Raw genomic sequence first — 14,919 nt, 5'->3', positions numbered from 1 at the left:
TTTCCACCAGCTTTGAGTTTCCTCGGCATCCTCCTGGTGTTTTGCCTGTGGTTTTTGCTTGGAAACAGACCACTCATTAAGAGTATTGTGTGGTGCTAAGTAGCGGATAATTAAAAACAAACCATGAAAACCTCAGGCAGTAAGACTTGTGGGTGCCCTTCTCCGTGGACTCCTGGGAGAGGAGTGTCGGAGCGTGCAGCGGGTGGCGGGGCCTGCGGCAAGGGGGATGAGCGTCCTCTCATCAGGTGCTGCTCACGCTTTCTTGTTGCAGTTTGTCCTACCGCTTGCAAGTCTCAAGGCTGCACCTCGGACGGACGGTGCTGCCACCGCGAGTGCCTGGGTGACTGCGCCGAGCCCAACAGTCCTGAAAAGTGTGTGGCTTGTCGCAATTTTTACCTTGACGGCACGTGTGTGGAGACCTGCCCTCCTGGCTACTACCGGTTCGAGGGCTGGCGCTGTGTGACCTTCAGCTTCTGCCAGGACCTGCACAACAAGTGCAAGAACGCCAGGGAGTCGGGGTGCCACGTCATCCACAACAACGAGTGCGTGCGCGAGTGTCCCTCTGGGTACACCATGAACTCCAGCAAGTAAGTGATGTCTCTGGGTAAACGTGCTGCTGTCTGTCCTGCTCCCACTCCCCTCATCTGTGTCTAGGCTGAGAAGCGGTCTCACTGCTGTGCTGTGGAAGTGACCTTCCTCTGATTTATCAATGAGCCCATTTCCAACCCTTTGCTGTAAGGGCTTGTGTTTTGTACCTTGCGCGTGGCTGCAGCTTCCTCCAGGCTGCCGGTGCTCCCCGACTGCCCCTTGGGTGAGGATCGAGCTGTGGAGGGAGGTCAAGAAGAGCGGGGAAGGAGGTGTTGGGGGGGGTGGGGTGTCTTGGCTAGTAAGGATCCTCTCATGCTTGAGAGCCCAGGGAGGGAGGACGTGTCACACAAGAGCTGTGTGGCTCGTGCTGTCAAGGAGCTGGATGGGCAAGTTGCAGTGACATGTGGGAAAACAGGTGTACTGAGACCTTCCAGGTGTGTTCCCCTTCCCACCCCATCCCAGGCAGACCCCTGATTCAGCGGGCCTTGTAGATCAGAACAAAAACCATTTGCCTAATGCCAGGAGAGCACGGTGCACGTAGAGCAGACCGCTGGGCACCTCGCCCCTCGTGTCTGATCCCCAGGGCGGCTCGGGCTTGCCAGGGTAAGTGACAACGTAGCAGGCAAGTAGTGAGCGTGGCAAGGAAAGGAGCAGCCTTTTCTTCCTATTCCCAGGGCTTTGAGGACAAACCCAGTGTATGCTGAGCTGTTTATCAAGGAGGCTGTTTTTCCCACCGTACCGTAATCTATTGGGATGAGTCAGATTTTCTACGAATGTCCGCAGCTTTGTCTTCGTGTGTGTTTGCTCTGCGTGGCAGTCTCGGGGAATTGGCTCTGGCTGGCTCTCTTGGTCTGCTTCCTGTTTTGTACATCTGGAATATGATCAGCAGCCCCAGTAACGAGCTGAGCATTGCTCATCTGATAGCAGGGGCCTGCTGCCTACACCTGCTGGCCGTGGTCCTACTGGCACTGGCACTCGAGCACAAGACCCCCGTGCTTTCCCTAGAGGCGATGCAGCTCATCTTTCTCTGGACAGGTTGGAAGCAGATGAGGTGCGGGGGGTTCAGACTCAAGGACAGATGTCGGACTTTCTCACGTGGCAGCAAGGCTGTGCTCGCGTGCTCCAAAGCCTTCAAGCTAGCCCTGTTTAATCTGCAAGCACTGTCCTGCATATCATCCTCAAGGAGTGGACAGAGGTGCCGTGAGGAGGGTCCTGCACCAGCTCCATGGGTGATGTGTTTGGAGGCTATTTTAGGATGGAGATTGTGTGCGGTTTGCGAGCTGGTTCTCACAGACAGCAATAATTGAATTTAAGAGCAGGGACCTCTGTCCTGTTCTGGTAAAGAACTAAAAGTCATCACTGAGCGAGTGGATAGTCCCAAAGAATTGGATGTGGTATTTTGGCATGAGGGGCGGGTGAGCTGCCAGCCTTGGAAGGCGTTCACAGTAATGGTCCCCCGTGAGCGCTGCTGAAGGGGCATGACACAGGTGCTCAGGGGAGGAGGGAAGTGGTAGTTGTCTCATCCTCAGAGCCCTGTCTGGGCAGATGAGCAGTGCAGTGCAAGGGCCTCTCCGGCTGGCTCGCTACGTGTGCCATTGTTGAGGGCTAGTGAACATGAGCACAAAAGGCGCCACAGCTAGCAGATGGTCCCGTTTGTTCTGATTGCCATTCAGTGGGAACAGCCTAATGCCCCGTAGAGCAGCTCTTCATCCTGGTGGGGGCTAGGGCCCTGCAAATAGGGCTGTCTCCTGGGTCCTTTGTCGTGTTGCATGTGGGTCCTGCAGCGAACCCGGGACCCGGCAGGGCCTCGCTCTCGGGGACTTGCCTCATGCACGCGAGTTGCACCGGAGCGGCCTGGGTCAGACTAAAACCTGGTGTTTTCTCTGCTTTCAGCCTGCACTGCACCCCCTGTGCGGGGCCCTGCCCCAAGGTGTGCGACTTTGGCAAGGAGAAGGCCATCGATTCGGTGACGTCGGCGCAGGAGCTCCGTGGCTGCACCATCGTTAATGGGAGCTTAGTCATAAACATCCGTGGGGGAAGTAAGCTCTGCCTCTCGTCACGCGATTCAGAGGAGCCCATGGGGGGGGGAAGCAGGGGTGGACTATGGAGGCAATTTCCACCGAGTCTGAGGTGTCTCCAGAGCTCGGGGGATGCAGGAAGTAACAGCCAAGTGCAGGCATTTGTGATGCTAATGGCTTTACAGGTTTGGGTCTTGAAATGTTGTTTAAGTCGATACAGGGAGGTGCAGAGACACCTGGTCTCTCGCGGGCCTGCTGTGCTGGTCGCCGGTATCCAAAAGCTTAAACCAGTCATTTTCTTCTCCTCAGATAACATAGCAGCTGAGCTAGAAGCAAATCTTGGCTTGGTTGAAGAAATCTCAGGGTACCTAAAAATTCGACGCTCCTATGCCTTGGTTTCTCTCTCTTTCTTTCGTAAACTGCATCTGATTAAAGGGGAGACGCTAGAAGCTGGGTGAGTGTTTTTCAGAAGCTGCTTTAATCCAGTGCTCGTGCGGGGGGGCAGCACGGGTCCTGAGGGTGGTGTTGGCAAGCTCTGCTGGAGTAGGCTGCTCTCTGCTCTGCCGCAGCCTGCCCCTGAGCCACTGTACACGCGGACTTCTGTCTGTGCCTGGATTAGTGCAGGAGAGAGGCCAATTTCACAAGCATTTGCCCCAATCCATTCCTCTCGCCGCAGGAATTACTCCTTCTACGCCCTGGACAATCAGAACCTGCGCCAGCTCTGGGACTGGAGCAAGCACAACCTCACCATTGCACGGGGGAAGCTCTTCTTCCACTACAACCCCAAACTGTGCTTATCCGAAATCCACAAAATGGAGGAGATCTCTGGGACTAAGGGACGTCAGGAGAGGAACGACATAGCCCTGAAGACGAACGGCGACCAGGCCTCTTGTAAGTCTCGCGATGCAGTGGGACCAGTGCTGTTTGCATGTCTGGTTCTCAACCTCCTTCAGACTCGAGGTGCCCCTTGCAGCCCTTAGTCTTCATTCACTTTCTTACTACAGAAAAACACTAGAGCGATTCTTCTGTGGCAAAGACCTCAGAGCCCACAGCAGGGCAGAACGTTTTTACCGCTATGGATTCCTATTGGAAACCTCTGACCTTATCTTGTGAATCATAATTGCACACCTAGCAGTGCTAACATCACGTGGGGACCCTGTGACCCCCTTGAAAGGATCTTAAGGCATGAGAGGGTGCTGTGGTGCCCTGGTTGAGAATCACTGGCATATGTATAGGCACACGCACATGCGTCCTCATTCCTCCATGTCTGAGGTGTGAACTCCTCGGGGCAAGGACTGCTCCTTGCATTCTCCTAGAAAGCCCCAGAGGCACCATTTCCCACTCGCTGCCACAGTAAAGGGACACTGTTACCTTGCCATAACCAGAAGCGGTTTCAGGTCTGGCCCCTGCCAGGTTCTGTGGTTATCCAGCCATGTTACAAATGGTGTTTGTGCCTCTCGCTTCTGCTGCTCAGTTGTGAGCAACTCGGGGCCGAGGCTGCGTGTTGTGGAGTCCATGTGCGGCCCCTGGTGTGGTGTGGTGTGGTGTGGTGGTAGCTCCTGTTGGGCCCTAAAAGCCCCGGAGCTGCTGTGTACCTAACGCTCCCTTTTCCCATCACATGCGAGGGGAAGCAGTGATGCTGACCGTGCCCAGAAAAGAAACAAACTGCGAATGGCTTTAGCAGTGCAGAGGGTTCCTGTGACAACAGCAGGAGAAATGTGAATTTTGGTGCGTTGAAGCTAGCACTCTGCCTTTAAATCTGTTCTGCTCTACCAGAACCTGGGAGCAGAGAGGCAGCCCTGCTTCCAGCAGCCTTCTCGGGCTGTTCTCAGAGATGGGTTCTGCCTTTTCACAGCCTAAAGGTGCCCCATGGAAGCTAGGCCTTCCTGTGGCAGCCACGAGCATCAGGCAAGGCTTTGCAACCACACGAGCTGTTGCTGGGGATGCAGAGTCCAGAATCCTTCTGCAGCCGGGGGCAGTGACAGCTCTTCCCAGGCCCGCGAGTGGGGAATGGGAGCCCAAACCATGCTTGTATGTGGTTGTGCACAGCTCCCGGGCAGAGCAGTGGGGCTGGCTGGCTGCTTTGTTCCTGGCAGCTGCGGGAGCTCCTCCCTGCCTGCTCTCCTCTGTTCTGCTGCGCTCCTCTCCGTGCCCCCAGACCGCATGTTGCTGCTGTGTTTGGCTGCGTTGTTTGTTTTCATGTTGCAAGGCTCGTTTTGGAGCTGGCAGCGTCCTGTTTGTAAAGGCAGCCTTGTTTGTTCTGGACCGAGTGCCAGGGAAGCAAACGTTCCTCCTCCCTCAGGCGGCTACCGAGCGATGGCATACCCAATCAGCGCTGCACAGCTGGTCCTTCTTGGGTCCCTTGGACACAAGATGCTGAAGCCCTCTTCCCCTTCCTGCAGTGACTGCTGTCACTGGTCTCCCCTCTCTGCAGAGGGGCAGGCTCTTGTCTGGCAGGACTGGCCACGTCCAAGGAGAGCAGGAGACTGCAGAGATATCACAGTCTGTCTTGCTGGGCTGGCCGCTGCAGATGAGCCTGAATTTTATCCCATTTAGCTTTTGTTTTTTTCCATTGACCAGAGTTAATATCTGTGTCTCTGCAGTAGCTCTTACTGGCTGTTCTGAATACGCTGCAGAGGATCTGCGCTGTAGACAGCATAGTAGAAAACGGTCAAACTTAAGCGTGTTAAAATCTGTTCAGAATGGCTTTCCTTTCTCTTGTTCTGTGTAGACTCCCCCTCGCCTTGCTCACACTGTCTTCACAAGAGCAGCTAGGCGTGTTACATTGGCAAGCATTTACTAAGGGCTGGTGCAACCCTGAGCAAACCTTCCTCCTTCAGTTCGTTCTTTAATGCACTTTGTTACTCATGTCTGCCAGTGCATGTATGCTGCCCAATGGCGTACCTGTCATTTCTGTCCAAGCACTGTGGTGTTTAGACAACTCGTGGGGAGCAGGTCTGGAGGCAGACGTCTTGCTGAACAGAGATTCTGTGGAGTGAGTGTGCTGAGCAAACTCAGAAGCTCACTTGGATCTTTCATAATACTTCACACATCCCTCAACAGATTCACGTTGGGATACAGCATGTAGCTCTTCTAGCTCTAAGTGTTTCTGGGTGTTATGAATGTGCTTGTGGAAAATAGGAACTTTTAAAAAATGATTAAAAACAGAAAACTTTGCTTTTGTTGATTTTTAAAATGAGTGTCCTTTTTGCCTTGCTGCAGGTGAGAACGAGCTGCTGAAATTCTCTTTCATCAGAACGTCCCACGACAAGATCTTGCTGAAGTGGGAGCCGTACTGGCCCCCTGACTTCCGTGATCTCCTGGGATTTATGCTCTTCTACAAAGAAGCGTACGTAGGCTTCAAGGGAATGCCAGCTCCAAAGCCATGCTTTGTCACACCAATTTTCGGAAAGGGAAGAGAGCAGAGGTCACATTTTTGCTACTGCTCTTGAGCCTCTGAGTTGCCTGGCAATTTTGCATAGGCTTCCAATGTCCCCTTTCCCTGTACAGGTGCCGTTTAGGACTCCTTCAGCTAAGGCATGCAGCCAAAACCTTGCTTTAAAGATTAACCTAAAAATTAAAATTGGAGCTTGCTCAGATCAGCAAATAATTACTGAAGCTGCAGATTTCATCACCTCGGGATCCGCACCTAGGGTGGGGTCATCTTAATCCCTTTCAGACAGGAGCCGTTCTTCTAAAACCAGAGTTACCAGCCTGGCTTGGGTGAGGCTGAATCCTAGCTGATCCCCCACACGCTTCTTTTGTGTTAGGTGTCTTACAGGCTCAAGTCAAAGCCAGTCTTGAGAAGCAAAAGGCTACAGGTACATCCACACGGTAGTAGAGAGACCCCAGATGGCTTAATGCGAACTAGTGCAGGGGCTGAAAGTCCTTCTGCAGCACCAGACTTCCATCTGGATTAATGTGCTTGGGTAAAGAGAGGTACCTGTGAAGGTCTGAAGTCAGGCAACAGGCAGGGTAGAGGATGTACCTTCTAGACCTGGCTTCTGCTGCAGGCCAGGCTGTGGTAGCCAGACTGTTCTCAGAGCCCTTCTAGCAGTCAGCGGGGGTGCACCGTTCCAGTGCCTTCCTAACAGTGTTTCTGGCCCCTCTGACTGGGGGCTGCCTAGATACTGGGAAGTGGCAGCTTAGGGGACTGTTCCTATATAGTGGCACATACCTGGTGAGCAGCAGAGCTCTGCCCTAAATAAAAGGTTTGTCTAAACAAGCATGTTATAAGCCATCTGCTGCAGTGTGGCTGGGAGGAAAGCAGGACTGGCCACCACGGCGGCACACGTGCCAAGGGGGCAGCTTCCTGCAGCGCTCCCAGTGACCGGTGTTTCCTTCCCTGCGTGCTGGAGGGCTGGCAAGGACTGCCTCTTCCTCTGCTCCGTGCAGTGCGGGGAGCTCCAGTCTGACACGAGTAGAGCCTGTGCCCCCAGGCCATCTGTCTCACTAGCAGCTGCTCCGTTGTGAAAAGCTTGGGGAGAGCTCTCAAGAGAGCTCAGAGAGTTTTCACTGTTGTAACTCTGCTGGAGTTGGCATAGCCATGAGACACCTGAGCCAGGGATCCATCTGCTCAGGCCCAGCCTGCTTGGAAATTCACTATCATTATAGTGAGTTATTTGAGCAAGTCTAGAAGGGAACAAACTCTGACCCCATGAGTCAGTGGTGCCTCAGGCTGTTCCTGTGGCCTGTGTGGCTGGTGACAGGTGCTGGTGCAGACCACTGCTGGACATGTTCTTTGCCTGGGCTGAGCTGCTTTACAGTGGATGAGTTAGGGCTCCCCTTGTTGGCTGCTGCTCGTTCCTGATCCTCATAAAGGAGCTGCCGCTCACCGGCTGCCCTTCAGCTGGGTGCGACAGTGCACGTAACGGGGCTGCATGAACAGAAGAGCAATGGTGGTTTGTTCTCCATGGGCTGAGAAACAAAGTCGAACAGCTCAGCTGTCTGTGGAGACTCTTTTGGTTCTGGCAGCTCCTGGCATTGGCTGACAATCTGGGAGCAATGCTACTTGCTCATCTCTGCCCCTCCCAGAGCACTGCCCACCTGGGTTCATTTGAGCAGGGCAGTTTCCTTTCAGTCACAGCATCCTCGAGGGGTGCTGCTGCGAGTGTGTTATGGGGGAGACCGAGGCGTCCACTGGCTTGGGACGGCTCAGGTCTGGAACTGAGCGATGCAGGTCCGTGGCGTGGCTGGAGCAATGGGCAGCAAGGTTCAGGTTCCTCCTGCTCTTGGACAGATCATGTCTTTCTCCTCCTGTGCCTCAGTTTCTCTGTCTGTAAAATGAGACTGATTCTGTACCTCCCTAGAGCACCATGCGACTGCTGCTTGCTGAGGTCTTGGATTCCCTTGGATAAAGGGTTGCTGGTGTCTTTGGTGTCCTGCATCTGTTGTGATTGTTGTTCCTAGAAGCCTAGAGTTTGGACTTGATCAGTTTAAGCCCTTCCCCTTTCTCTTTCCTTGGAAACAGTCCCTATCAGAACGTGACAGAATTTGATGGCCAAGACGCCTGCGGATCCAACAGCTGGACGGTGCTCGATGTTGACCCTCCCCCGCGGTCAAACGAGCCGAAAACACAGGGCCACCCGGGCTGGCTGCTGCGTGGCCTGAAGCCCTGGACGCAGTATGCCGTGTTTGTGAAGACACTGGTCACCTTCTCAGACGAGAGGAGAACCTATGGAGCCAAGAGTGAAATTATCTATGTGCAGACAAATGCCACAGGTGAGCAGGCATCAGCTAACATTGTCTTGTGTGGGGCAAGGGAAAACAGAGCAGCCGCACTCCCGGTCTGAGCGTAAGGTTGCGTGGCTCCTGGCACTCTCCCCTGATGCTGCTTGCTCTAATTGCCATTGCTCTGGGACTGTTTGTCCATGAATAATGGAAGCCACGCTCTTGAGGGGAGCCCAGCACATGGGGCTCCTGTCAGCAAGTGCCTGCACCTGTCCGGGCGCGCGTGCTGCCCATCCCTCCCTCAGCCCAGGCTCTTCTGCAGCGCTTTTCTATTCCCTGGGAGTGGGCATGCTCCGCCTGTCCCCAGGGCTTCCTGTAGGAGCCTGCCTCCTGCAGCTCTGCTCTGCTGGGCTGCTTCCTGCTTCTGCAACTGCTTGATCCTCAGCCAACTCTTAGCGTGGAGGTAACTGACCCTGTAGCGGTGCAGAGCCCAGCTCCCCTGAAAGGCCAGGTGTACCGAGACTAAGTGCTGGGTGGAAAGAAGACAGACCTCACAGTTGAGGCCTAGTGTGAACAATTGAGGAGGGTGAGACCCCAGGGGCAGACCCTTTGCTGTGGAGGGCTGAACAGTTCCTAGCAGTGCCTGCCTGAGAGCTAGCAATGTGCACACAAAGCCCACAGGCCCTAAGACAGTCCTTGCATTGGGGAGAAACCAATAAGGCCAGCTGTGCAGGGAGCCTCAGGGGGCGTTAACCTTGTTCACAATCTTTTGCTGATTAAGAATGAAATCAGTGACTGGGTTTGCTTGTGTGAGGGCTGTGAGATCGCCCAGGTGAGTGAAGCTTCTTAACTGAAGCCACCATATAGTAGGCAGGCATGGTGATGAAGCTGCTGGTAGGCCCCTTGGAGGAAGAGCAGCTCAGAGTCCTGATGGCCTAGCAGTGGTGATCAGTCCTGGTTCTAGCCTTTTGTCCCACCTGCTCCAGGCCAGGGTGATGTGATGACCTTTGTCTTTCTCCCTTCAGTTCCCTCAGTCCCCTTAGATCCAATTTCGGTTTCCAACTCCTCGTCCCAGATCATTCTGAAGTGGAAGCCGCCCTCGGAGCCCAACGGGAACATTACGCACTACCTGGTGTACTGGCAGCAGCAGTCTGAGGACAGCGAGCTGTACGAGCTCGATTACTGCCTGAAGGGTAAGTGCCTGTGTCTAACGTATGATGCTTCTAGCCCTAAAGGCCCTGGGGGGTGGGCTTCTTTCCCTGGCACGTGGAAGGTGAGTGGGATATGGGATTTTCTGTTTGCTAGCATTGCTCTGGGAGCACGCAGTGATGTACGAGAGCTTGCAAGGCTGCTTTCCCTCTGTGTGCTTGAATCAATGTGGTCGCTCCTGCCAGGCCTTGTGCCAGCTTTGCAGTGAACATATTTTTGCACAACAAAATTGGATGCTTCAGTCCCCCTGGGATCCACACCCTGCCCCTGCTTCTCTTGAACAGAGCAACCAGTTTAATAAAAGCTCTTCAGATACAAACAGCATTGGGCTTTGGAAGACCTGGGGCCAAATTAACCTCTGCTGTAACTCCATCCATTGGCTTCCAGCTTCGTCTTGGGGTCAGCGACTGGGTAGTGTCCAAAAATCTCTTCTCTCTCACTTAAGGCTCTGCCTGTATTGACTGGATGTGCTGTGGTAGGACCAGAGTTTGAGCCGTGCACGATTTCTAAGCATTAGGTTGAAGCCTGAACAGAGTGGGCCAAAGGCTTTTCACAACTATGGATTAAAGACCCGTGGAGCCAGTGTGTGACGCCAAACATCAGCATTTCACCCTAGTTGCCAGACACCCAAGCCACGTGAGAATTCATTCAGGCTACAATCAAGCCTATTTTAAATCGTGGCTAAGCAAGGCCTTTACTAATGGCCTTGTGGAGGATGCCTGCTGTCTTTCCTGAGAGTAGCAGCTGCCAAAATTGAGGACTATCTTTCTGTATCATTTGGGTTCCACATAGACAGATAGACTCATCCACATGCCAGCACTTGTAACCCCTCCAGGGCCAGTCGGAGCACCACCTCCGGTGCGTGCCAATCCAGTGCTGCGAGCTGGAGCTGACAGGCCTGTCGGAAAGCAGTTTGCGCGGTGCATGAAGCAGAAGGTGCTTCTCTGGGGTTATGGGGTCTGGACGGGAAGGTTCACAGGGTGGGAAGCAGGCTGCCCGTCTTGTCTACTTGCTGGGCTTCTAGGGACACCCTTGACATAGTTCTGATCTTTAATTTATGACTTGCGTGAAGAGCTGCTCAGTCGGTGGCCGTCCCACGAATGACTCTGCCAAGTGGAGAAACTGCTTTGTTTTGATTTTGAGGGCAAAGGCTAGAGCTGTCTGCAGAGTCTGCCTGCCGCTTTTGTACCACACCAGGACAACTGCCGGGCTGGCGTGTGAACCCATTTACACTTGGGGGGCACTTGTTTCAAAATGACTACAGGTTTTGCTAGACTCCAGTATAATGTTTCCCTCAGATGAACTCCTGTATCCTATCGGAAGGAACGTCTCCATCACGCGAGTGTGTTTGAAAAGTCGTTGTGCCCGGATGTTTCATGCCATGCTGTGACTTTCACAACACTGCATGTAAACCCAGGGCGTGACTCTGAAGTGCCAACACGGAGTGCAGACAGGATTGTGTTCCTTGGCCGCCTCGCAGCAAACAACCAAATATCTAAATAGCAGATGAGTGTTGGCTGTAGTCGTGAACTGCACCTTCTTCAGCATTTCTAAATGAGGCTGCCAGAATCTCTGTTGTCCTGAGACTAAGCCCGTTTCATTTGGTCTGCCGGGAGAACAGTGGTGTTCGTTGTGTTGTACGTTGAGTGCCGCAGTACCCAGGGAGCTGAGAGAAACAAGCCTGGGGCTGGATCGGAGGGCTCCTCTGCAGGGGACGCTCAGGCCCTGCTCCCCGAGTGGCTCCCATGCAGCTGCAGACCAGTGCCTTCGGCCTTTTCACAGAGGCCTCCCCTGCTTTGACTGCACAGCACTGGAGCTCCCTAGCCTTCCCGGCTGGGACCTCTGCTCCTGCTACGTGGAATGTGGCTGATATAAAGAAATCTTCTCTCCGCAGGTTTAAAATTGCCCTCAAGGACGTGGTCTCCCCCTTTTGAGTCTGAAGACCCTCAGAAATACAATCAAAGCGAAAGCGAGGAGGTCAGCGGGGAGTGCTGCTCCTGCCCGAAGACGGACTCTCAGATCCAGAAGGAGCTGGAGGAGTCTGCCTTCCGCAAGACGTTCGAGAACTATCTGCACAACGAGGTCTTCGTCCCCAGGTAACGGGCTCTGCCGTCGTCCTGCTGCGTTGCGGTCAGGGTGTCGTTGGCTTGGGCAGGGAGGTGCAAGCAGACTATGAAGGGAGCTGGAGAGGAGGCAGCGCGCGGGTGCAGTGCCGGTCTCCCTGGGGCACGCTGTCGGGTGAAGACAGCGGTGTGTGGGCACGCGCATGTTTGAGGCTGCTGAACAAACCCATTAGGCCAGGACAGTACTACGGTGCTGGGAGATCCTCCCAGGCTCAGTTTCTCCTCTGCTCAGCCCGAGGTGGCTAGAACTTGACAACTTGTGTGATGCCAGAAACGGTTGTTTTGCTCTGCCCAAGACTCTTTGTGGCTCTTGCCCTGTAGCCATTTAAAAATAAAAGAAAATGGGTAGTTTACCATGCTGGAGCCTGGGCCTCAGCTGCGGTATTTGCAGCCTTCTCTGTACTTAGCCTGGGAAATGCCTCCAATACCATGAGGAATGTAACTGCTGTGGGTGGTAAATGTCCTGTTCTGAATGGCGCGCGCTGTCACGTTAGACGATGTTGAATGTGTTTGCACTTCGTGTGAGCTGCAGAGAAAGTGCTATGGAATCGGGTTGGAGTCGCTGGTAATTTGCCCTCGTAGCTGTCAGACTCGGTTCCAAGCACTAAACCTGCTCCGCCCTCAACCACGAGGTATTTACGTGCAGCCACCTGACAAAGGCCAAGCTGCCGCAACACAGGGTTTTATTAAAAACCTGGCATGAAGCAGCACTGCCCCCCTGCACCTGAGCGAGGGATGCCTGCTGCTGGCACAGGGCAGCTCCTGCAGGCACTCGCTTGCCCTTTCCTTGCTGCTGGAGCTGTTTAAGTGAGCGGGTGCCACTGGGAAAGGCACAGCACCAGGGAACTGCCCGGGGCCTAACATGCTTAGCAGCCCGCAGGACTGAGTCACCGTCCCACACGCAGCCCGCCCTGCGTCTGGGCCAGTGGTCCTGACAGCCTGATCTGTTAAACGTCACTGCGCAGCCAGCCTCGGATGCGTTGCAGGTCAGCTGCTGGGGGATGTGTGCTGGGAAGAAACGGATCACCGGGACACTGCCTTGTCAGCCGGCTGAGGGGGAAACTGCCAGCTGCTTTACATGGGTTGACCTTGTTAATGCAGGCCCCTTCGCGTTAGTGATGATGAGTGAGCATCGGAGGCACCACCCATGCAGCCTGCCTGCGACGTTGCCTTTCAGGCTGTGTCCAGGGCAACCTGGCTGGGTCTGGCAGCAGAGCAGGATGCGTCTTTAAATCCACCTTCATTTCTCTGCCCTCCGTCTGCTTGATGTCCCCCCAGCACGCTACACAGACTCTGCTAGAAAGCGATGCCTGGGCAGTTGCTGGGAGGGAGCCCAGGCTGGGGGAGAAGATGAGCAGGGCATGGGCAGCAAGTGGGGGTGGGGGGACAGTTGAGAGGGGTTGCCACTCATTTTCCTCTCCTGCCTGTCCTCCTCTCTCAGGATTGGCCCACAATTTTTTGGGGCCCCCTGCAAGAAATAGTTTTGGGGCCCCCTGCCCCGAAGGTGGTGGGGGTTGGGGGGGGTGAGTGGCCGGACGCAGGGAGCCCCTTAGCTGCAGGGCCCCCTGTGGCTGCAGGTTTTGCAGAACAGGACGGGCCAGCCCTGTCCTCTCCCCTCCTTCCCTGTCCCTGTTGCAGGAACTCTGTTCCCTGGGCACTGTTTGCGAGCCCAGTGCTGCGCTCTGCCCGGCCGGGCCCAGCCACAGTCCCTCCCTTCTCCGGTCTGCGTGGAGGCCATGCGTGGCGGGCTGGCCGAGCTGGGGCGTGCCAGCACGGGTCTCGTGGATGCTCTGGCAGAGCGGGCACAGGTTTCTAAAGGCCCTGTACTGCATACACTTTCATGGCTGTAGGTAGCAGGTGCCTTTCGTGCCAGTGATGGGCTTCATGCCTTCCCCTTGCAGCTGACACCAGCTGATTTCTTCCCTCCTGTTGTTTGTTCTTGTACTGGGAAGTTATGCGCAGGTGTGAAGTGGTGTGCAAGCAGTTCTGAGGGTGGTGGGCGTGCTGCTTTGACTGGGGCTGAGGGCAGGGGGAGAGCGTTGCATGGAGAAGATGTGAAAGCTGCAACATCAACTGTGATGCCCAGATCTCCTCTCCCTTTGAACAGAGGAGTCCTGGGTGCAAGGCTTGTATTTCCTGCAGGGCACAGGATGGCTGCTACGAGCTGGGCTCTGCTTCTCAATCAGCTGGGCAGGCCCTGTTGCATGCGAGAGGCCCCCACCACTGAGGCTAAACTCTGCCCCAGGGCTGCTAGCCCTGTCGGCACGGCGGAAGGGAGTCTGAGTCTGGGTGTTGGATATGGCAAGCCTCTCTGCCAGCCAAAATGGCCTATTGATATTTTTAAGGAGAGGCTTAGCAAGGGAATGCTCTACACCCAGGAGGAGGATGCTCATGGTTCTCCTTGTATTTTTCCATTGGCCACCCCAGGGTGGGTGACCGAGTGGCACAGCTCTGCGCGGGGGGTTACTGTTTTACTCCTGAAAAACTAAACGATCTTGGCGTGGGGACTGCTGAGTCAGCCCTTCATAAGCAGTGGGTACAGCTACACTTTTAAGTACAAACAAGGTTTCTCGTTAGCCATAAAGATTCCTCAGGGCAGGGGGTGGTTACTGTGACCTAGAATTGCATCTTTGAACTCTGCCTCATGCTTAGAGGACACAGTTCAGAGCAATGCACCAGTTGTAACAACAACAACAGCTTAGAAATGGTGTCTTGAGTTAATTAGTAATTGCAAGAAGAGAAGACTGAAACTGGGGACATGCTCACCTGAATCTCATCTGGTGTCTCTTGTTCGTTCCTCATGTCAGTACGTTTGTTCGTGCTATCAAATTAGAGGAAATGTTTAAAATATGCTTTCAAAGTGGTTGCATTTGTTTTTTCAGAAAAATAACATCAGGGAATGGAGCCGAGTACTCTAGGTAAAGGCTTGATCTTGGAATCACCTGTTGCAATTTGAATTAACCAGTCATTTGCTTGGCAGTCTGTGGGTGGCGGTGGGAAGTTCAATTCAGCAGCAAAGACTTGCTTCAACTGCTTGTTGTATTTTTAAACTCTGAGCCTGCCACAGCGCGGGCATTGTCCGGGTGCCTTCTGTTTCCTAGGGTGGGTAGAAAGCCAGCCATTGTCCCCTTCAAACTGGTGATTCTGCCTTTTAAAAAAAAATTGGAGTCCTCTTAATCAACCAGTGGTAGTTTATCATGGATGCAGCTGGATCTCCTGATCATTCACAAGTTCCACGCCTGGAATTCCTACCCAAAAGGGGGTGGCAGGGAGTGAATGCCAAATCCGGATTGTGCCGGACACTCGGCATT

General features: G+C 54.2%; 1 protein-coding gene across 3 annotated transcripts in view; it reads left to right on the top strand.

The window, feature by feature from the left end:
- INSR (insulin receptor) overlaps positions 1–14,919 on the top strand; it is a 66,954-nt gene that overhangs the window by 36,132 nt on the left and 15,903 nt on the right. For all 3 annotated transcript variants that reach the window (XM_014522363.2, XM_025210312.1, XM_025210311.1), the window contains 8 exons: positions 272–587; positions 2,482–2,627; positions 2,916–3,060; positions 3,283–3,497; positions 5,829–5,955; positions 8,077–8,327; positions 9,302–9,469; positions 11,380–11,581. In XM_014522363.2, the coding sequence (XP_014377849.2) occupies positions 272–587; positions 2,482–2,627; positions 2,916–3,060; positions 3,283–3,497; positions 5,829–5,955; positions 8,077–8,327; positions 9,302–9,469; positions 11,380–11,581 (1,570 nt within the window). The remainder of the gene's footprint in view (positions 1–271; positions 588–2,481; positions 2,628–2,915; positions 3,061–3,282; positions 3,498–5,828; positions 5,956–8,076; positions 8,328–9,301; positions 9,470–11,379; positions 11,582–14,919) is intronic.

Source organism: Alligator sinensis, unplaced genomic scaffold, assembly GCF_000455745.1.
Source record: "Alligator sinensis unplaced genomic scaffold, ASM45574v1 scaffold1354_1, whole genome shotgun sequence".
NCBI lineage: Eukaryota > Metazoa > Chordata > Crocodylia > Alligatoridae > Alligator > Alligator sinensis.
This window is presented reverse-complemented; position numbering and strand designations above follow the sequence as displayed.